Source organism: Mobula hypostoma, chromosome 6 (genome assembly GCF_963921235.1).
Source record: "Mobula hypostoma chromosome 6, sMobHyp1.1, whole genome shotgun sequence".
Lineage (NCBI taxonomy): Eukaryota > Metazoa > Chordata > Chondrichthyes > Myliobatiformes > Myliobatidae > Mobula > Mobula hypostoma.
This window is the reverse complement of record NC_086102.1, coordinates 82,771,606-82,793,518: the sequence shown is the minus strand read 5'-3', so window position 1 is coordinate 82,793,518 and position 21,913 is coordinate 82,771,606. Positions and strand designations below refer to the sequence as shown.

General features: G+C 43.0%; 1 protein-coding gene across 2 annotated transcripts in view; it reads left to right on the top strand.

Annotated features, from left to right (window-relative positions):
- clcn4 (chloride channel, voltage-sensitive 4) overlaps positions 1 to 21,913 on the top strand; it is a 113,807-nt gene that overhangs the window by 67,078 nt on the left and 24,816 nt on the right. For both annotated transcript variants that reach the window (XM_063049937.1, XM_063049938.1), the window contains exons 3-4: positions 3,555 to 3,654; positions 19,569 to 19,756. In XM_063049937.1, coding sequence (XP_062906007.1) covers positions 3,555 to 3,654; positions 19,569 to 19,756 — 288 coding nt within the window. The remainder of the gene's footprint in view (positions 1 to 3,554; positions 3,655 to 19,568; positions 19,757 to 21,913) is intronic.

The window sequence follows — 21,913 nt, the reverse complement described above, 5'->3', positions numbered from 1 at the left end:
CAGACAGTTCAGGGTTCAAAGGGGGAGCTGCTCTAGACAGCTCTCTCTCCCGTCCCTTCATTACACATCTCCAGATTGCCTGTCCATCACTTCAAACAGTTCAGGGTTCAAAGGGGGAGCCGATCTTGACAATACCCAGACTGATGGCTCCTTCATTAACATCTCCAAATGCTGCTTCATTGTTCCTTATTTCTCCTTCCCCTGAGGACAGGTGGCAGACCAACTGCTGATGCCACTGGTGCTAGCCCAGGCCAGCAAACATCTTAATTTATGTGTATTCTCGTCACAGCACAGATTGTGGTCTTCCGGTTAGGACGTTGAGGATCCAGTTGCAGAGGGAGGTACAGAGGCCCAGGTTCTGAAACTTCTCAATCAGGATTGTGGGAATGATGGTGTTAAATGCTGAGCTATAGTCGATGAACAGCATCCTGACGTAGGTGTTTGTATTATTTAGGTGGTCTAAAGCCGTGTGGAGAGCCCTTAAGATTGTGCCTGATGTTGACCTATCGTGGCGATAGGCAAATTGCAATGGGTCCAGGTCCTTGCTGATGCAGGAGGTCACTCTAGTCATGACCAACCTCTCAAAGCATTTCATCACTGTAGATGTGAATGTGACTGGGCGATAGTCATTAAGGCAGCTCACATTATTCTTCTTAGGCACTGGTATAATTGTTGCCTCTTTGAAGAAAGTGGGAACTTCTGCCTGTAGCTGTGTGAGGTTGAAAATGTCCTTGAGTACTCCCGCCATTTGGTTGACACAAGTTTTCAGAGCCTTAACAGGTACTTCATCAGGACCTTCCGATAGTTCACCCTCTTTAAAGACAGCCTAACATCGGCCTCCAAGACAGAGATCACAGGGTCATCAGGTGCAGCAGGGATTTTCACAGCTGTAGTTGTGTTCTCCCTTTCAAAGAGGGAATAGAAGGCGTTGAGTTCATCTGGCAGTGAAGCATTGCTGCCATTCATGTTATTGGATTTCTCTTTGTAGGAAGCAATGCCTTGCAAACCCCGCCAGAGTTGTCGTACATTCGATGTTGCCTCCAACCTCATTCAGAAAGGAGGAGGTGTTTGCTATCCTGAGGCAAATCAGGGTGGATATCCCTAGGGCCTGATAAGATGTTCCCTTGGGCCCTACAGGAGGCAAGTGCTGAAAGCTGTAAACAAGGTTGAACAAGTGCAGAGAAAATTTACAAAGATGTTGCCGGGTCCGAAGGACCTGAGTTATAAGGAAAGATTGAACAGGTTAGGACTGTATTCTTTAGAACGTAGAAGATTGAGAGGACATTTGGAGGAGGTATACAAAATGATGAGGGTTCTAGATAGGGTAAATGCAAGCAGGCTGAGGTCAGTTGGGACTACAACCAGAGGTCGTAGGTTAAGTGTGAAAGGTGAAAAGTTTAAGGGGAACATGAAGGGAAGCTTCTTCACTCAGAGGGTTGAATGAGCTGCCAGCTCAAGTGGTGCATGAGAGCTTGATTTCAAAGTTTTAAGCGAAGTTTGGATAGGTACATGGATGGTAGGGTTATGGAGGGCTATGGTCCTGGTGCAAGTCAATGGAAGTAGGCAGTTTAACTGGTTTTGGCATGGACTAGATGGGCCAAAGGGCCTATTTCTGTGCTGTACTTTTCTATGACTCTATCAGAAGAGCCTGAGATTAGACAGCTGGGTCTGAAGATCCCTTTATCACTTGGGATAAGGCTGTTGAGACTGAGGATCCCTCTATCATTTGGGATCAAGCCTGACCGGGTCAGCCTGTCAATATTAATGCAGAATTTTAAAAAAAGTGCTTGAACATCTTATTCAGCGTCGACCAGTCACCCATTCAGGATTGCTCTGGGTATTTCACTGTGTGAGGAGAGCTCTACCTTCCAATATCAGCTAAATTTGAATGAAACTGGCAGATCCTTGCTCTACCCAGAGGTGGTCTACTCTATAGGAAAACAGGAAATGAATCAATTAGATATCTTTTTTGTCTGTGGTCCAGTTTTATGGCGGCAACCCTCTACTTTCAAGGTGCTTGTAAATCGCCATGTACCAACGTGCTTTATTGCTGTTTAATTAACGTTCTTTGAAATGTTGGTCATTGTTGCGATGACACTCCATTTGCACACAGGAAGGCTTCCCAAAGTAATGAGGTAAACGAGCAAATGGTGTGTTTATGTGATGATGACTGGGGAATAAATCTCGGACACCACTCTGGGCAAATGCCTACACTCTGCTTGCTGCAGTGGAACCTTGTACGTAAGCCTGAGCCATACTTGGGTGAAGGCACCACGGACTGTGAACTACTCTCTCAGCATTGCCACAAAATGATGCTGAGATACATTGACAGGGGTGGAGGGGATCTTGCGAGCCTATAGAGGTGGGGTGTAGAGGTTTTGCTGGCTGCTTGCTGTGTAGAACCTACACTCTCCTAGTGTCAACAGAGCTGATCTCTGAGCCAAAGCATTTATTACCCTGCAATGTGCAGAATAAGCCAAATGCACGAATCTTGAGGGGCCTCGACAGGGTGAATTTGAAAAGAGACAGAAGAGACTGCAGAATATGAGCAAGATGCTAGATGAACTTATTGGGTTAAGCAGCACCTGTGGAAAGGAAAGGAATTGTTGAAACTTCATATTGAAACACTGCCAATTCCCCTCACAGAGCTGGTCAACCAACTGGATGTAAGAGGATATTTCCTCTTTTGGGGTTAATCTCGAATTTCACTTTGTCGAGCACCTCCACTCCATCCACACAAGCAGGACTTACCAGTGGATAAACATTTAATTTCCATTTCTACATGTCAGTCCATGGCTTCCTCTTGTGGCAAGTTTAGGCCACCCTCAAGGTGGAGGAGCAACATCTTGTATTCTGTCTGGGCAGCCTCCAACTTGATGGCTTGAATATCGACTTCTCCTTTCAGTAAACAAATTCCTCCCCTCCCTGTTCCCCACTCTGACCTTTTACCTCTTCTCTCCTGCCTATTACTTTCCCTTGGGTCCCCTCCTCCTTCCCTTTCCCCCATGGTCCACTCTCCTCTCCCATCAGATTCCTTCTCCAGCCTTTGACCTTTCCCACCCACCTGATTTCACCCATCACCTTCCAACTAGCCTCCTTCCCCTCCCCCTACCTTTTTATTCTGACTTTTTTCCCCTTCCTTCTCCGTCCTGAAGAAGGGTCTCAGCCCGAAATGTCCATTGTGGATTTATTTCCATAGATGCTGCCTGACCTGCTGAGTTCCTCCAACATTTTGTGTGTGTTGATCTGGAACTAAGAGTCAATTAAAAATAAGGGGCCATCCATTTAAGACAGAAATGAGACAAAGAATCATTAATCATTCTTCCTCAAAGGCTTGTGGAAACAGATTCTGAGCACTTATAAGGCAGAGCTCAAAAAATTTTTGATAAGCAAGAGAGTGGATATATGGAATTGAGGTTATGATCAGTTCAGCTCTTGCCTTGAGGGGCTGGATGGCCTATTCCTGCTCCTATTTCATATAGTTTACTATTAAATTATAATGGTGACAATAAGAAGAATTAAATGTGCTCTAATTGGTCCGTCTTTATTTTCAGATCACAAGCAGAAGTAAAGAATCGATCTGGGAATGTATCAAAGGCTTGTTGGACGCGTGGTCAGGATGGGTGGTGATGTTACTTATTGGACTTCTGGCAGGTACGAAATCTCCGGGCTTCTCAAAGTTCATTGTTACTCTGGTGGTTCATGTCACCAGCTTGGGCTGGTATCAGATATCTGACTGGGACTGGGTGTAGAGATTCTCCCCAAAATCCAAGGAGATTTAGCCACCAGTGTGACAAAATTAAAGTGTGCTGGACAGGAGCAGAACACAGTCATAAATACTGAAGGAATACTGGCCTGGCTTTCTGGAGGTCAGGTGTGTAACGTATCCCAAGGTGAGATTAAATAAACTTGATTTTACTGCTCAATGTTACTAGGTGACTGGATGGAAAATTCAAATGTAGTAAGGAGAACTGATAGGGTAGGCAGTGACAAATTATTTCCTCTAGGAGGTGTCTAGAGGGATCTGGAGCTTGGGAGGAATTGTATAAATATCATATCCAGGCGTTCTGATGTGGTTGGATAATGTACCTGCCCACAGTGAGGTGATGGTGTCATAGGTAGAACGATAGGTGGGAACTGGGTGGGAGATGAGGTCTGAAAAGCAAGGCAATGCATTAGCTACTCTGAAAGATCTCACAGATGCCTTTGACTCCATCAGTTGGGAGGGGTTGTGGCACATTCTTAACAAACCTGTCTGCCCTCAGAAATTGGCTGTATATTCTGGGATCCTAACCAGCAGCTCCATATGGGACCTGAAGTCAGTGCAGTCTGGTGAGAGGCAAGGCCGCACCATTTCTCTTTGTCTTTCTCACCGCAATGATACACCTCACTTCCAGCAAACTTCCTGGTGGACTGGAGCTCACCCATAAGGCAACAGGGAAGCTGTTCAACTCACGCTCACTTCCAGTCCAGAACCAGGATCACTTCTACCTTAGTCGGTCAGCTGGAGTGTCCAGGTGATACTTGTGTATGCACCTGTTCGGAGACTGAGCTCTAAGCCATTGTTCACCTGTCCTCTGCAATAAACAGGCCTTACACTAAACCTGTGCACAGCACCCTGCCTGCATCATTTGGCATCTCCTCCCACACCAGGAGCCAGAAAGGTCCATGAGCCCCTGAGAGATTGAACCACTCCACATCTCACGGGAGCTGTCTCTCAGTGCAGGCAGGTATTGATGATGGAAGTTACTATCACCTTCAGTTTGCTGGCAAGCTTTCGTCTCTCTGAAGTTCGGGATCTCAGATCCAGCACAAAGCTTATGCTCTAATGGGTAGCAGTGGTTCTGCCCTTCTGGATGTTACCTAGAGCACGCAGCTTAAAGCACTGGAGAGGTATTGCCAGTGCTGTCTATACAAAGCCTTCCCAGTCAACTGGCAGGATGAGTGAACCAACCACAGTGTCTTCTCCTCACTCAGCTCTGATGGATATGCTCAGTGCAGAGGGATGACTCCCAAAAAATAGACCCTGTATTCTGAACTCTGCCACATACCGAGAGTACTGGGACAGAGGGAACAAAATGAGGATGCTCTGAAAGCCTACTTAAGGATAAATGTAAAATTCTCAGCAATTCATGGGATCCCTGGCAGCTCAAAATAGAGGCATCGAGAATGGCACTGAAAATCATGTACCTCTTTCCCAGGGGCACACAGAAGTCTAGTGTAAATGAAGGAAGGCGGGCATCCATCCAGCTATCTCCTCTCCCATCTGTGGGTCCCACGTTGGCCCCATCAGCTATTTTAGAGCTCCCAAGTCAGCCCCAATCCCAAGACTACAACAGAAGAAGGGGTGGGGCAGGGTAAACAGCAGTAGGTGGGGTGTCGGGTGAGGGGGCAGGCGAGGCTGGTCGTGCGTCAGAGAGCATGAACATTCTGTCATGGGGCCAGGCAATGGACCAGCGGGTTTTCCCCCCTGTAACTTTCAAAGAGTTTATATGTTTAATTCATTGCGATTTTAACCAATAAACTTAACGTTTGAATAATGGCAGATTTCGGTATCCAATAGATACCTCAGCATGGCCTTTTAACCTTTTTCAGTTTGTAACAGGAGATCTGGAATGACAAAGATATTAGCCAGGAGGAGTCATCGAATTACAGAAACCAGGTGACATTGCAACGTGATCCAGTGGTTGCTCACAGCAGCGGGCTGCTCGTTTCATTTTGCTTCTATTCCCCGGCTTCCTTTGTCTGTTCTAGTGCTTGACCCAACTCTCACTTAAAATAGCATTTTGTAGACTCTGCTGTAGCGGTTATTGCTGCGAAAACGATCAGTGTGGCCATCGGCGGGAAGAGTTTTTCCCACTTTCTCCATCAGTGCTGATTGTTCGCCCAGCAAGAAGCAAACTTAGTTTAGTACTTCATTATCTTGTGAAGTTCCACTGGATTACGTTTTAACTTCTCTATTCCAGTGAAAGCCGTTACTGAGTAATTGCCCACTGCTTGTAACCAATCTAACAGCAAAAAGGAAAAATGAAACTTTACAGTATATATTAGCAGTCATACCCCCAGGGTGTTCCAGTTATTGAGAGGCCTGGTTTGGAGTTTGTCTTTTCTTTTCATTAACCTTTTTCTCTGACTGTGCTGTTGCTGCAATTAACTCCACGTCTCATTTATCAGCCTATTCCACTGTAGCAATTCTCCCATATGTTCTACTTCCTGAACAGAAATCAGTAGAAAGCAACAGTGTCATTTCTCTTCAGGCATTGAAAGAATTTGAAAGCCATGTTGTCAACCATCTTCTGTAGCTCTGATGTGTGCTTCAGCAAGAACATTTTATAGAAGGCAATATTAGTTCTTTGCAATTCACATAGGTTTTAAAAAATAAAAGTGTGCCACTGTAATGTAGTTGTATGACTTCCGCTTTTACTCCTGTCCATTATGTACATTAGTGTTGGCAAGTGGCCAAGTGGTTAAGGCGTCGGTCTCGTGAGCTGAAGGTCACTAGTTCGAGCCTTGGCTGAGGCAGTGTGTTGTGTCCTTGAGCAAGGCACTTAACCACACATTGCTCTGCGGCGAGACGGGTGCCAAGCTGTATCAGCCCTAGCGCCCTTTTCTTGGATAACATCGGTGGCGTGGAGAGGGGAGACGCAGTATGGGCAACTGCCAGTCTTCCATACAACCTTGCCCAGGCCTGCGCCCTGGAAACCTTACAAGGCGCAAATCCATGGTCTCACGAAACTAACAGATGCCTATATATGTACATTTTAAAATAATAACCATCATTGTCAAGTCCAGTGTTTATTGTCTGTCCCAAATTGTACGTAACTAAATACTGAAACCTCATTTCATATAATGATGTGCTTCTTCTTCAGTGTGACATCACAAGTTCCAGGATTTTCCAGAGAACTTCTCATATATTCCTCCAAGTGGACCACAACCTTGTCGTGGTTTGGAGGCTTGCATGCCTCAGTGACTTGGAGAGCTATGTTGACTGGAGACACGGCTTTATGCTTTTAGCTCCTGATAGGGTCTCCCATGCCAAATGGGTCAACGGCAGGGGCGGCGCTAAGGTGGTACTAGCTGGGGCTATAGCCCCAGCAGAAATTGCAATAGCCCCACCATAGCACCACCAAGAAATTAACTGCAGCTGCTTTGCTTTCTCTGTATAGTTTTGAATACAGCTTTTTTCTCCAGCTGATCTAGTGAAACAGCACCCCCAATTACCATAGCACCCACGCAGCGAAAAAGTTATAAACTCTATCAGATCCACCCTACACTTCTGCTTATTCGTTCGTTGTCAATGTCTTGCCGTTGCTGTCCTCAGATCAGTTAAGCTGATCTAGGATCACTTAAGGTGGTGATGTCACTCACTCTCACTCATGCGAGAGATTGATAGTATACATCCAGGCGCAGATCCGTGGTCTCGCGAGACCAACGGATGCCACACGTGCACGTTGTTCTTTTGCAAGCTAGCATCGACCTGGCACATGCATTATTTTGGCCGGCGTGAAAAGTGGATCGATTTTTAGTCAGAAAACGACCTCATCCAGAGGAATCAGTGGTGTCTCAGCCTGAGCATGTCTTAATTGAAAGTGACATGCAGAAAGAAGTAAGTGGGGATGAGGACAACAGCAGTTCATCGAAGGAGTGTGACAGTGAAGTAGAGGAACAAGAAATGGAGTGGAATTCGGAAGAGAACGTGGATGAAGCTGCTCTTAGTGCGAGTGGGAATACTGTTAGCGATGTTAGCCAGCAGCCTGAGGAAGGACTCCGTCGGCCAGCATTGAAAAAGTACCCTTCGCAACAGTTTGGCAATCAGCAAAGGAGTTTTATTCGTGGCTGGTTTGACCTGTACTCCTGGCTGGAATATTCAATCACAAAAGATGCTACATTCTGCTTCGCATGTGGGCATTTCCTGTGTGGAGGACATGGGTTCCATTCTGAGTCTACCTTCACTGTCACCGGTTACCGCAACTGGTGGAAAGCTACAACAGCTTTTAAAACCCACCATGCAAGTGCAGCTCATAAGTTGGCGATGGAGGCATGGGCCGAATTCAGATTGAGAAAACAAGGCGGTTCAAGATTGGGAAATATGCTTGATAAAGGACTTGCAAAGATTGTCCAAGAAAATCGTGAGTATATGAGAGCAGTGGTTGAGTCTCTACGCTATACTGCGTGCCAAGGCATTGCCCAGCGAGGACACCGGGAGAATGATGGATTTGGCAATAGGGGAAACTTTGTTGAGTTGCTCAGTGTAATTGGGAAGTTTGATGAGACTGTAGTTAAAAAAAATAGAGGACAATCCTGGAAATGCAAAAAACACCCATCACGATATCCAAAATGAAATTATGGGTATTATGGCAGATATGGTCAGACGTCAAATAAGTGCAGAAATCAAGGAGGCTGGACATTTTGCCATCATAGTGGATGAAAGTAAAGACTTGAGTTAAAAGGAGCAAATATCAGTGGTGGTGCGATATTTGAATAACGAAACAGTGCTTGAAGAATTCTTGCACTTCATTCCAGCAGAAGGGTTGGACGCAGAGTCGCTTCTTAAAAGCATTGAACAGACACTCGCCCAGTGTGTTATTGATAAGAACGTGTGTATAGGTCAGTGTTATGACGGGGTGGCAGTGATGTCTGGGTGCAATAACGGGGTACAGGAGAGGTTCAGGAAAGAGGTCCCGCAGGCATTATATATACACTGCCATGCTCACAGACTTAACCTTGTTTTAGTGGATGTTGTGAGCAACGTACCACAAGCAGGTGAGTTTTTTGAAACTGTGCAGCTGCTTTACAACTTCTTTTCAAACTCTGTTGCCCACGATCTTTTCATGAAGAAACGGAGAGAACTGGAATCAACTGCACAGCCTGCGGAGTTGAAGAAATTGTCAGATACATGCTGGGTATGGCACTATACAGCTTTTTGGGCTATAAGGAAATCACTCCCTGCCATTCTAGCTACACTACAGGATATTATGGGTCAACCAAATGCACGGAGGAAAACGGAGGCCAGAGCTGTAAATGGACTGATTGATGAGCAGTTTGCTTTACTTTTCACTCTGTTTGAGGATTTATTCTGAATCACCAAGTTCATGTCAGACCAGCTACAATCTCCCAGTTTGGAGCTTTCATCCGCTGTGGAATTGGCTCAGTCTGTTATCAATGCACTCCCAGCAAAACGGGGAGAGGAATTATGGAGGGAAATTCAGACAAGAGCTAGGGACCTGCGTGTCAAGGCCGGTATACAGAGCAGAACACATGAAAGGAGACAGGCCCAGCCACCCCGCCGCCTACATGATTTTGTTGTTGAGGCCCCAACTGAATGCACACCTGTCACATCCTCTGATGATCTTCGCAACCACTTTTTCTATCCAGATATAGACAGACTTCTGACTGGAATGAAAAGACGGTTCTCAATTGAGACTGGGGGTGTTCTGACTGGAGTCTCAGCATTGAGTCCTAAACACAAGTTCTTCCTAGACAAGGATCGTCTTAGGCCAATGGCCCAATACTATGGAGTCACTGAAGTGAACCTGACTGCAGAGCTACATCAGGTTCGGCGTCTGCTGGAAATAAAACAAAAGCAAGGACAGACAGTGACATCCAGAAGATCATTGATGCTTTCGCCACCAATCACAACAACAGAGGGATTGTGCTTTTCTGAAAACATTAATAGTGAGTGAAGTTGATTTTTTAAAAATTTGGGCCAAGACTAATGCGGATTATTATTATTATTTTGTGGTGGATACCCCATAGTCCTTATGTTTCCTGAAAATCCTAAAATATTACATTTACTGCTATTAGGCCTACTGGTTTTGCTTAGACTTCCAAGCGGTGATTCTGTTGCTTTTTGTTTTAAATTCAATACCCAAATTAATTGAGGTATTGCATGGTCAGAGTACGATTTGTCCAACTCCTGGTAAAGCCTTGCATCTGTTGTTTGCCTTATTTGACTTTAATAATGGTGTATCTTTTGGCATTTCTGTCTATGTAATGCAAATAGCAGTGGGTTCGTTTTGTGTTTTTCAGTTGAAAAGCACGCATTTGACGCTGATTGCGGGATTGGTGCGTAATTCACGTTGTCCGCTGTTGCTCGGATGCTCTGTTTGTTTTTTTTTGTTTATGCTCTGTGTAGCCCAGGTTGTCTCCGATGCTGTTGACACTGTAACAGTTCACTTCTCTATTAGATCTGTCAATTGCTGTTGCCTGTGAATCAACAGAGGCATTTATAGTAGGCACATAATGCTTGAAAATGACTTTTTAACGCCACGCGTCTGGCCTTGAGAATACACATTACCATACAGAGCATCCCTCAGCACCATCACTGAATCATTCAGCCCCTCCGTAGCACCAGCAAGAGAAAACCTCTGGCGCCACCACTGGTCAAAGGGTAGAGGCCAGATTACAAGTGGTCCATCAGTCCTCGTGGTTCGGGGGTTCAGCGGAGGGCCAGCAACCCTGACTGGTCAAAATAAAAGTGTTCTGGAAACAGCAATAAAGAATCCTAGATCTATGTGCGACTGAGGACCCTGAAAACCACACCTGGGACACAGGAGAGAATATGGCCAAGGACAGACAGAGATAGAGGCGCTTCATTGCTGCTCTAAAGGAGAACAAGTGGAAAACAGCAGTGAGCTGGATGTCAGTAGTGAGGGAAATAAACTGATGCAATAACAAAGCATTTGAAAAACTTTCATGGGATTGGCAGAAGTCAGTCTGGGGTTTTAAGGGGAAATCGGAAACCATGCTTAGAAAATCTATAAAAGTCTTGTGAGAAAATAACTAGTAGACTAGATGAAGAAGCACCAGCAGATGGGTTAAATTTGAACTTTATGAAGGCTTTTGGTACAGTTTCACATCAAAAGTTCATGTGTAAAATGAAAACTCATGGGATTAGGGGTAGTATACTGGCAAGCACTGGGAGTTATTTGATAGACAAGCAAGAAACGACAAGAATATACGTCTTTCTTTAGGCAATGGTTAATTGTGACTTGGACTCTATCTATTTATAATATTTTATCAATGATTTAGACCATAAGACATAGGAGCAGAATTAGGCCATTCAGCCCATTGAGTCTGTTCCATCATTCCATCATGGTTGATCCTGGATCCCACTCAACCCCGTACACCTGCCTTCTTGCCATATCCTTTGATGCCCTGACTGATGAGGAAACGATGAACTTCTGCCTTAAATATACCCACGGACTTGACCTCCACCACAGTCTATGACAGAGCATTCCACAGATTCACTACTCTCTGGCTAAAAAAACTAGTAAGCATATATATATTAAATAGATAAACTAATTAAATTGACCATAAAACCAAAAGGCATAGGAGCAGAATTAGGCCATTCAGCCCATTGAGTCTGCTTCACCATTCCATCATGGCTGATCCCGGATCCCACTCAACCTCATACACTTGCCTTCTTGCCTTAATCTTTGATGCCCTGACTGACCAGGAAACTATTAATTTTCACTTTAAATATACCCACAGTCTTGTCTCCACAGCTGTCTGTGGCAGAGCATTCCACAGATTCACTACTCTCTGGCTAAAAAAATTCCTTCTTACCTCAGTTCTAAAAGATCGCCCCTCAACTTTGAGGCTGTGCGCTCTAGTTCTGGATATCCTCACCATAGGATAAGTCCTCTCCACGCACCCTATCAAGTCCTTTCAACATTTGGTAGGTTTCAGTAAGATCCCTACAGATTCTTCTAAATTCCAGTGAGTACAGGCCCAAAGCTGCCAAACACTCCTCATATGTTAATCCCCTTCATTCACAGAATCATCCTCATGAACTTCCTCTGGACAACACATCCGTTCTGACAAATGGGGCCCAAAACAGTTGACAGTACTCCAAGTGCAGCCTAACCAGTGACCTGCAAAGCCTCAGCATTATCTCCCTGTTTTTATATTCTATTCCCTTTGAAAAAAATGTCAGCATTGCATTTGCCTTCTTTACCACAGACTCAACCTGTAAATTAATCTTCTGAGAGTCTTGCACGAGGACTCCTAAGTCCCTTTATTCCTCTGATGTCTGAATTTTCTCCCCATTTAGATAATAGTCTGCACTATTATTCCTTTTACCAAAATGAATTATCATACATTTCCCAACATGAAACTTTTTTCCCCATTCTTCCAATTTGTCTAATTCCTGCTGCAATCGCATTGCTTCCTCAGCACTACCTACCCCTCCACCTATCTTGATAACATTTGCAAACTTTGCCACAAAACCATCAATTCCATTATCTAAATCATTGACAAACATTGTGAAAAGTAGCGGTCCCAATACTGACACCTGAGGAGCATCACTAGTCACTGGCAGCCAACCAGAAAAGTCCCCCTTTATTCTCACTCGCTGCCTCCTGCCTGTCAGCCATTTATTCTATTCATGTCAGTATCCTTCCTGTAACGCCATAGGATTTTAGCTTGTTAAGCAGCCTCATGTCTGGCACCTTATCAAATGCCTTCTGAAAATCCAAGTAAATGACATCCACTACATCACCTTCGTGCACCCTGCTTATTACTTCCCCAATGAACTCTAACAGATTTGTCAGGCAAGATTTCCCTTTGCAGAAACCATGCTGACTTTGACTTATGTTATCATTAATCTTCAAGTACTCCGAAACCTCATTCTTAATAATAGACTCCAGCACTTTCTCAACCACTGAGGTTAAGCTAACTGGCCTATAATTTCCTTTCTTTTGCCTTCCTCCCTTCTTAAAGAGTGGAGTGACATTTGCAATCTTCCTGTCCTCCAGGACCATGCCAGAATCAAACGATTCTTGAAAGATCATGACCAATGAATCTGCTATCTTTTGAACAATCTCTGTCAGAACTCTGGGATGTGGTCCATCTGGTCCAGATGACTTATCAACCTTATGACCTTTGAGTTTGCCTAGCACTTTTTTCTTTGTAATAGCAATGGCACTCTCTCCTGCTTCCTGACATTCACAGACCTCTGACACTTAGTGAAGACTGTTGCAAAGTACCCATTAAATTCATCTGACATTTTCTTCAGTGGTTCAATATCAACTCTCACCTCCCTTTTATTATTTATATAACTGAAAAAACTTTTAGTGTTCTGCTTTATATTATTGGGTACTTTGCCCTCATATTTCATCTTTTCCCTTCTTACAGCTTTTTCAGTTGCTATTTGTTGGATTTTAAAAGCTTCTCAATCATCCAACTTCTCACTCACTTTTGCTACTTTATATGCCCTTTTCTTAGCTTTTATGCAGTCCTTAACTTACCTTGTCAGCCACGGTTGCCTGCCTCTGCCATTTGAGAACTACTTTTTCTGTGGGACATATAATCCTGCACCTTGCGAACTATTCCCAGAAACTTCCGCCATTACTGCTCTGCCACCAGCCCTGCCAGTTTTCTCTTCCAATCCACTTGGTCAAACTCCTTTCTCATGCCTCTGTAATTCCCTTTATTCCATTGCAATACTAATACATGTGAGTTATGCTTCTCCCTCTGAAATTGCAGTATGAATTCAATCATATTATGACCGCCATCTCCTAAGGGTTCCTTTACATTAAGCTCCCTAAAAAGAACTAGGTTATTACACAACACCAAAGCTAAGATAGCCTTTTCTTTAGTAGGCTCAAGCACAAACTGCTCTCAAAAGCCATCTTGTAGGCATTCAACAAATTCCCTCTCTTGCGATCCAACACCAACCTGATCTTCTCAATCTCCTTGCATGTTGAAGTCCCCATTACAATTTTGACATTACCCTTATTACATGCCTTTTCCAGCTCTCTTGCAATCTCAACTCCACATCTTGGCTACTATTTGAAGGTCCATATATATGATTCCCACAATGGATTTTTTACTCTTGCAGTTTCTTAACTCCACAAAGATTCCACATTCTCTGACCCTATGTCACCTCTTCCTAAGGATGCAATTCCATCTCCTACCAACAGAGCCACACCACTGCCTATGCCTTCCTGCCTGTCCATTTGATACAAAGTATATCCTTTGATGTTAAGCTCCCATCTATGATCTTCTTTCAGCCACGACTCACTGAAACTCACAAGGTCATACTGACTAATATCTAATTGTGCCATGAGTTTGTCCACTTTATTCTGAATTCCACGCGCATTTAAAGACATCACCTTTGGATTTGGATTTGGATATAAAATCTAATGTCACCAAATTTGTAGATCAGAATCAGGTTTAATATCACCAGCATAGGTCATGAAATTTGTAAACTTTGGGGTAGCAGTACCATGCAATACATGATAAATAAACAAAAAAGGAATTACAGTAAGTATACATATGTATATTAAATAGTTAAATTAAGATTAGTAGTGCAAAAACAGAAATAAAATAAATAGTGAGGTAGTGTTTGTGGATTTAATGTCCATTCAGAAATCTGAGGGCAGTGGAGAAGAAGCTGTTCCTGAGTTATTGAGTGTGTGCCGTCAGGCTTCTGCAAGGCCTTGGTGAGACTCCCTGTGGAGTTTTACATGGAGTTGAATGAGGAATGCTGCTTGAAAAAAGATGTTTCTGATCATGGAGAGAGCGCAACAAAGGTTTTTTGACTGGTTTTTGGGATGAATGAGGAGAAGTTGGGTAGTTTAGGATTCTTCACTGTAGCATAAGGGATATCACATGCAGATCATATGGCTAAACATTATGGTCTAGGGCAAGGGGATGTCATAGAAACCTGGAAAATTCTAACGGGACTAGACGCAGGGTGGATGGTTCTGATGGCTGGGGAATCCAGAACCAGGAGCCAGGTGTTATGTTTTGTAACTCCAAAACATAAAGCTACTTAAAAGAAAAAATCAGAGCAGGGACAGCTGATGTATGTTCTTAGTTTTACTTCGAACGAGATGCACACTTATGACGTGTTGGTGTTATGGCGTATGCCATTCATGTACTTTTATATGTAACCCGAAATGAATTATTTAAATGAACAAAGAATGATAAATCAAACAATATATTTACAATATTACTGAAATATTCAATGCACAGCACTCCACCCTGCTTAGCTATAATCTCCAACTCAATATAGAATGCATCTCAACTTATGTATATATATACACACGCACACGCACAGTGTACTATATAACACAACTTCTATATAGACATCCTCAGCATGGTAAATTTTAAATTGTCCCATTTAGGCCTAAAGATTTAATTGCTGTGGAAGATTTCTTACTCATGGAATAATGTCTTTCCTGACAGTGGGGTGTCACTGTGCTTGGCAGGTGAGACTTGTGGCTGTGAAACAATCTCAGGCTCTGGGGCCTCCTCTGTGGTGGGTGTAGGAGTTGACTCTGGGACAGCAGGAAGAGGTTCTGGCAGCTCCAGACACCCTTCTTCTCTAACAATTGACTCTGTTCTCCTCAACTGATCAACGTGTCGTCTCCAGGTGATATCAGACACCATCTCCACTGTGAAGGAAAGTGGTCCAGTTCTGTCTTTAATCTTTCCAAGTACCCACTTTTGATCACCTCTGTAGTCCCTCACCAGGACTGCTTGTTCAGGAGTGAAATGTCGAATTTCCTTGTTTGAGGAGCCCTCAATTTGTCTCGGCTGTTTGTCCTGCATACTCCTTCTGAGATTGGGTTTGAGAAGATCCCAGCGTGTACACAAAAGATGATCCATGAACAGCTTAGCTGGTGAGTTGTTGGTTGTGGAGTGTGCTGCGTTGCAACATTTAAAGAGAAAGTTGCCAAACTTTTGATTCAGTGTTTTCTGCTGATGTTACTTGCTTCTTTAGACTCTGGACAAATCTTTCCACCAAGCCATTTGTAGCTGGATGGTACAGTGCACATGTAATACGTCTTATTTCATTTATTTTCAAAAATGACTGAAACTGTTCTGCAACAAACTGTGGTCCATTGTCACTGACTACGTGTTCTGGAACACCAGTCCTTGAGAAGAGGCTTCTCAACACATCAGCAGTGTGTGAGGCCGTATTGGAGGCAATTGGGAACACTTCTGGCCACTTTGTAGCTGCATCCACTACTACCAAGAAATTTCTGCTGATGAATAGCCAGCAAAATCTACATGAATCCTCTGTCACGGCAATCCTGGTCTTGGCCCGAAATGGCGACTGTACTTTTTTCCATAGATATTGCCTGGCTTGCTGAGTTCCCCCAGCATTTTGTGTGTGTTGCCTGGATTTCCAGCATCTGCAGATTTTCTCGTGTTTATGGCAGTGCTGGTCATTCCCGGGGATGGAGAGGTGCTGCTCTTGGCACCTTCTATACACATTGGCATCCCAAGCAGTGTGTGGTAAACCATCCAACCTGCTGATTCATCTCAGGCCACCGGACTAAGCTTTCGTTTTGACCATGCCTAGACGACCGGCATGTAGCTCCTTCAGCACCTCAGCTCTCAGCTTGGATGGTACAGTAACTCTCAGTCCCCACATAAGGCAACACCCATCAGGGGCAATTTCATCCTGGTGCAGGTAAAGATGGAAGAACTAGAATTTCTGCTTCAAGTTCCAGACATTTTGGGTGGCCATATAGATCAGAGACAATGTGGGGTCTTTTCTGGTTTTCTTTTGGATCATCTCTGCCGCAATAGGGAGTCATTGGTGAGAATGCATCAAGAGGAATGTTCTGCTTTGTCAATTCTTCAGATATTTCCTTTCCCAAGTGTAAACAGGACAATCCATCAGCATTTCCCTGATTAGTCATCTTGTAATTGTGTCCTCCAAGAAACAGAGCCCATCTCTGCGTTTGTGCAGCTGGCGCTAGTGGAACACCTTCTGTGGATGGGAAATGGACACTGGCGGCTGATGATCAGTAATGAGGGTAAACTCTCTCCCGTACAAATGCTGGTTGAAATGTTTTACACTCCAAACCAAACTCAAGGCCTCTCTGCCAATCTGTTCGTGATTTTTTTTCCTGCAGCGGTAAGAGAATGTGATATAAAAGCTATGGGGTGTTTACTTTCATCACTCATAACATGTGACATGGCTGCACCTGTACCATAAGATGAGGCATCACAGGCAAGCTTCATTGGGTGGCGTGGATTATAATGTGTGAGTACAGGTTCTGATGTCACTATTTCCTTTGTCTTTTGGAAAGCCACCTCACGCTGCTTTGTCCATTGCCATTTCTTCCCAATTTGCATAATGAGTTCAAGGGCTGGAGGCATAGTAGTCAGGTTTGACTGGAATCTGTTATAGTAATTGACAAGTCCTAAAAAGGATGGCATCTGTGACATGTCCTTTGGTCTTGGGGCCTCCACCACTGATTGAATTTTGTGTAATCCTTGTGTGTCAGTAAGTGATACATGAATTAAAGAATTCACGCTTGTTGCTTTGTGCTGTGGGCCCATAATCTCATAACCTTTTTAACACAGAATTTGGAGGTGTTCCTTGTCATCCTCACCAGTAACAACAATGTCATCAGGTAGCACTGAGCACCTGGGCAGCCTTGCAGCATTCGTCCATAACTTTCTGCCAGAGTTCAGATGTAAATGTTACTCCAAAAGTAAGCCTATTTTAACAATACAGCCCTTTTGTGTGTGTTTACATTGAGAGACACTTTGGACTCTTCTTCTGTTTCGATCTGTAACTGGGCCTCAGCTCAGCCCACTTTACTGAAGAGTTTCCCTCCAGAAAGGTTTGCAAAGATATGTGGAATTACTGGAACAGCTGAGCCAGTGTTCAAATCCATGTGAGTTAATTTGCCGTTCACTTCTCGTGTAAGCCCTGTTGCTTGTCTCTTGTTAGTTTTCACGTTGTAAATCTCAAGGCTACTTAGTCCTGTGTCACTCTCATCATTGTCAGATTTTTATAACAACACTCAGATTAGTGCTCTTTTTGAAACTGCAACTTGACTTTTTATCATTTTCTCTTCCCCATTTATTTTGTCTCCTCAGGATGCTCTTTGCATGTGACCTACTTTGTTGCATTTTTTGTAAGTTTTGCATTTAAATATGCATTGGTCTGGTGCATGTGGACCCCTGCCACAATGGTGACACAATTTATTTGGCCAGGCAGGTTTCTGTTTAGATATTGCAATTTTGTTCACACTCTCTGTCATTTCTGACTGCAACTCAATTGCGTCTCTCCTGCTGTTTCCATTGTTACAAACAATTTCAAATGCTCTTTTAAATGTGTGTTGCACTTCAGTTAGGAGCCATTTTTGATTGCTTCCTTGCAAGATTTCACAAACTAACCAATCTCTCAGTGCATCTTTAAAACCTATCACTGAACTGACAATACTCAGGCAATCTCTTCAATTCAGCCACATCTGCTGAAATGGACTCCCCTTCCTTTTGAATCCACTTATGAAACCTAAGGCATTCTGCAATCAACAATGGCTTTGTTTTTAAATGTTCCCGCATTACTGTCATGATATCAGCAAAGCTCATTTCAGCTGGGTTGAGCAGTCAATTCTCTAAACAAATTGTATGCTCCTTGACCTAGCACACTCAGCAAACCTGCCACTCACTTCTCTTTGGCTCTTCGTTTGCTGTAAAATACCACTTAATTTGCTCAGTATACATCACCCTTTTGTGAAACCGAACGTGTATATCTTTCCAATGTAGCCAGCTGTGTCTGCTCTTTTTAAATGTATTTTTGATTATTATCACCCAGTACTCACTTTCTATGAACCTGTGGATTTATCCATTTTCTGCCGGATTTTTTAAAACTCAACTGCACTTCAACAGGTAAGTAGCTGTCTCTGGTTTGTGTTAAAACTTACTCATCACCATTGTTATGTTTTGTAACCAAAACATAAAATGAATTCAAAGCAAAGCAAGGAGCCGGGATAACTCAAGTACATTCTTATTTTTACTTTTAGCGAGGCATGCACTTGTGACATGGTGGCATAATGACATATGCTATCCATATACTTTTACATATAATGCATAAGAAATTATTTAAAGAAACAAAGAATGCTTAATCAAACAATATATTTACAATATTACTCAGATATGACTGAAACATTAAATATACAACAAGGAATACCTTTTAGTATTGCGATCAGGAGAACTTTATTCACCCAGAGGATGGAGAACCTGTTCAGTTCACTACAGAAGACAGTGGTGGCCACGTCATTAAAACTATTCAAGTAAGGGGCAGATTAAAGAACTTAGGGAGAAGGCAGAAACTGGGTAGATTAGTGAATGCTCTGCCATGGAGTAGGGACAAAATGCTGAGCAGGCTCCTATACCCCTATCTCTAATTAATAACCCAGCCGCAATAAAGGAACAGCAATGCCCAGGGCAGGGTGTAATGTGGTGATGGTGACTCCAGATGCACTTGCTGCTTCTGGATATTGGATTTTGGAGATCCTACTGAAGAAGCTTTGATGCATTGCACCCTGGACAAAGAATGGATTGTAGCCATGGAAAGCTGGAGGAGAGGGTGGGTGCTGTTGCAATGGAGGAAGGTCACTATACTTTTGCAGGAACACAGAAAGTCTACCTACAATTCTAAAGTTTGTCCATGGCATTCGTCTCTGCCTGAATAATCTAAAAAAAATTGTAATCTTAAAAAAAATAACGTAGATGCCCAGTCATTGTAACACTAAATCAGAATTTGTGAGTTTATTTCCACACTAAATGTTGTATTCTGCCTTATTCAGGAACACTAGCTGGAGTGATTGACCTAGCTGTCGACTGGATGACAGACCTGAAGGAGGGAGTGTGCCTAGCTGGATTTTGGTTCAGTCATGAGCAGTGCTGTTGGACTTCCAACGAGACCACCTTTGAGGACAGAGACAAGTGCCCTCAGTGGAGGTCATGGTCAGAGCTTTTGGCCAACCGATCAGAAGTAAGAAATTGCAGAGTTCCATTTGGCACGTGGTCTTAGTAGACTGCAGAGTTTCATGTCATCACAGCTAATTAATTTGAATGTAGTTAACTCCAGTTAGACACATAACCTGATTCAAATCATGAGCTGTAACTAAACATTTCCTGTTGGATTATGCATTTGTTCCAGTAGCATTTTCAAGCAAAGCTCCTAAGCAGAGCTTTCATCTGTGAAGAACATCCATGAGGCATCACTTCATAAAATGTTGAATGACAATGTTACCTCTTGGAGCATTGATGAAAACCATAGAAATCAAAGAAGTTGATTCCTGCTTAAAACTTTTTTTTTAAGTTACTTTCCCTAGGATCTACGCTGCTATAATCTCGTTTACTGTTCACCAAATGAGATTAAAAGCAAATAATCTTTTCCTGGGTCTCTGCCACCGCTTACTAGTAATGAGCCAGAAGATGTGTGCAATGGTTTATTATTTTCTCTCCAGTTGCACTGAGTCTACACTTTGTGTTCAGAACAGAGCTTTGTAGTAATCGAGCTATGAATTTCTAAACAATAAGGCTTTAAGTTCACTGTCTTGTTAAATCCAACACAAAAATCAGTTTGAGAGAGCTTATAGTAATTAACCCAGTAGGCATTCATGCAATAGGTGAGATACTAGAATTGTTAGAAGTCATTTACTGACTGCCGCCACTGCCCCTTGCAATCTAAATGGTATGTGTTACAAGCACACCTCCGGGGTGAGTTGTATTTGCTGGCATACTGGTGTACACATTAAACATTCAGTGGATGTTTGGCAGTTGTACATAGAGTGGGCAGATGGTGACATTAACTCGTCTTTCCATCCTGAAGCCCTTTCTTTAACTTATGGAGCTGGACACACCATGAGCAAGTGGAGCTGACAACGCCATTGTCGTGTACCACTACCTCCAGATTACTTATAGGTTCACAGTAGTTACAGCAAGGAGGGAGGCCTTGTCCAATGAGGCCATACTGGTTCTACGTAAGAGTAATCTAGCTAATCCTGTTGACATCCTCTTACCCAAAGGCATACAAATTCATTCCTTTCAAGTCCATATTATTCCCCTTTGGCCTGCTTTATTAGAAGCTACCGCTAATTCTGGTAGTTCATTCAAGCCTCCACCAGGGTACTTCTTCATGTTGCTTCTAGGTCTTCAGCCAATCACTTTCACTCTATGTTCCTAGCTCTTAAGTCCTTGACTAATGGCAGTTTATTTCTATCTGCTCTGTCTATGCCCTTAATGATCTTAAATGCTTCAATTAGATCTCCTTATTCCAGGGAGAATAACTGAAGCTTCTCCATTCTGAAGTTCATCATTACTAGAATCATTTTGGTGACTTTCTTCTCCAATCTATTAGGGTTGGCATCCAGAACTAGGCACATTTCTCTAGCTGTGGTTAAACCATTGTTTTATAGAGGATCATCAAGATTTCCTTACTCTTTATGACTCTATTTATACAGCCCAGATTTTTTAGCTGCTTTTCATTAAAACTATGCATCCCCAGAATTCTTTAGTTTTGTAAATCTGTGCCCTCAGTTGCCTTACTTCCCATTCTTCCTTTCAAAATGTAACAATTTAGCTCATTAACTTTCTTCTGTTATCTATTTTACCAAGCTCACTATATCTCCTTGATGCCTTTTCCTATCCTTTACTCATCACACTGTTTCCAAATTCAAAAATTGGGCCTAGGAAACTGAAGTTCAAGCCATTTATATTTGTTAAGGAAAGCGAAGTTCCTTGCATCCACTCTGCATTTCCCTTGAGTTGAGAAATGATCTGTCTCTGCTCTTTTTTGTTTCCTGTTGTATAGCCACTTTTATATTAGTGCTGTGACAATATTCATTCCCTGGACTTCAGTCTTGATGACAAGCTTCCTAGATGGCACTTTATCAAATATCTTTTGGAAGTCCATTGCATCAATTACATTTGCCTTATACAGTATTTACTTTCCTAATGCTTCATCAAAAATTTCTATTGTTTATTGGACATGATTTTTTCTTTAATAAATCCAGGCTGGTCTTTACTCAGCAATTCATATTTTATGTTTTTTCTTATTTATTGATACTCGAAGTTTCTCCACCAGCAAGGTTAAATTGATTGGTCTGTAGTTACTAGGTTGTTCCCCATGCTCTATTTTTTTGAA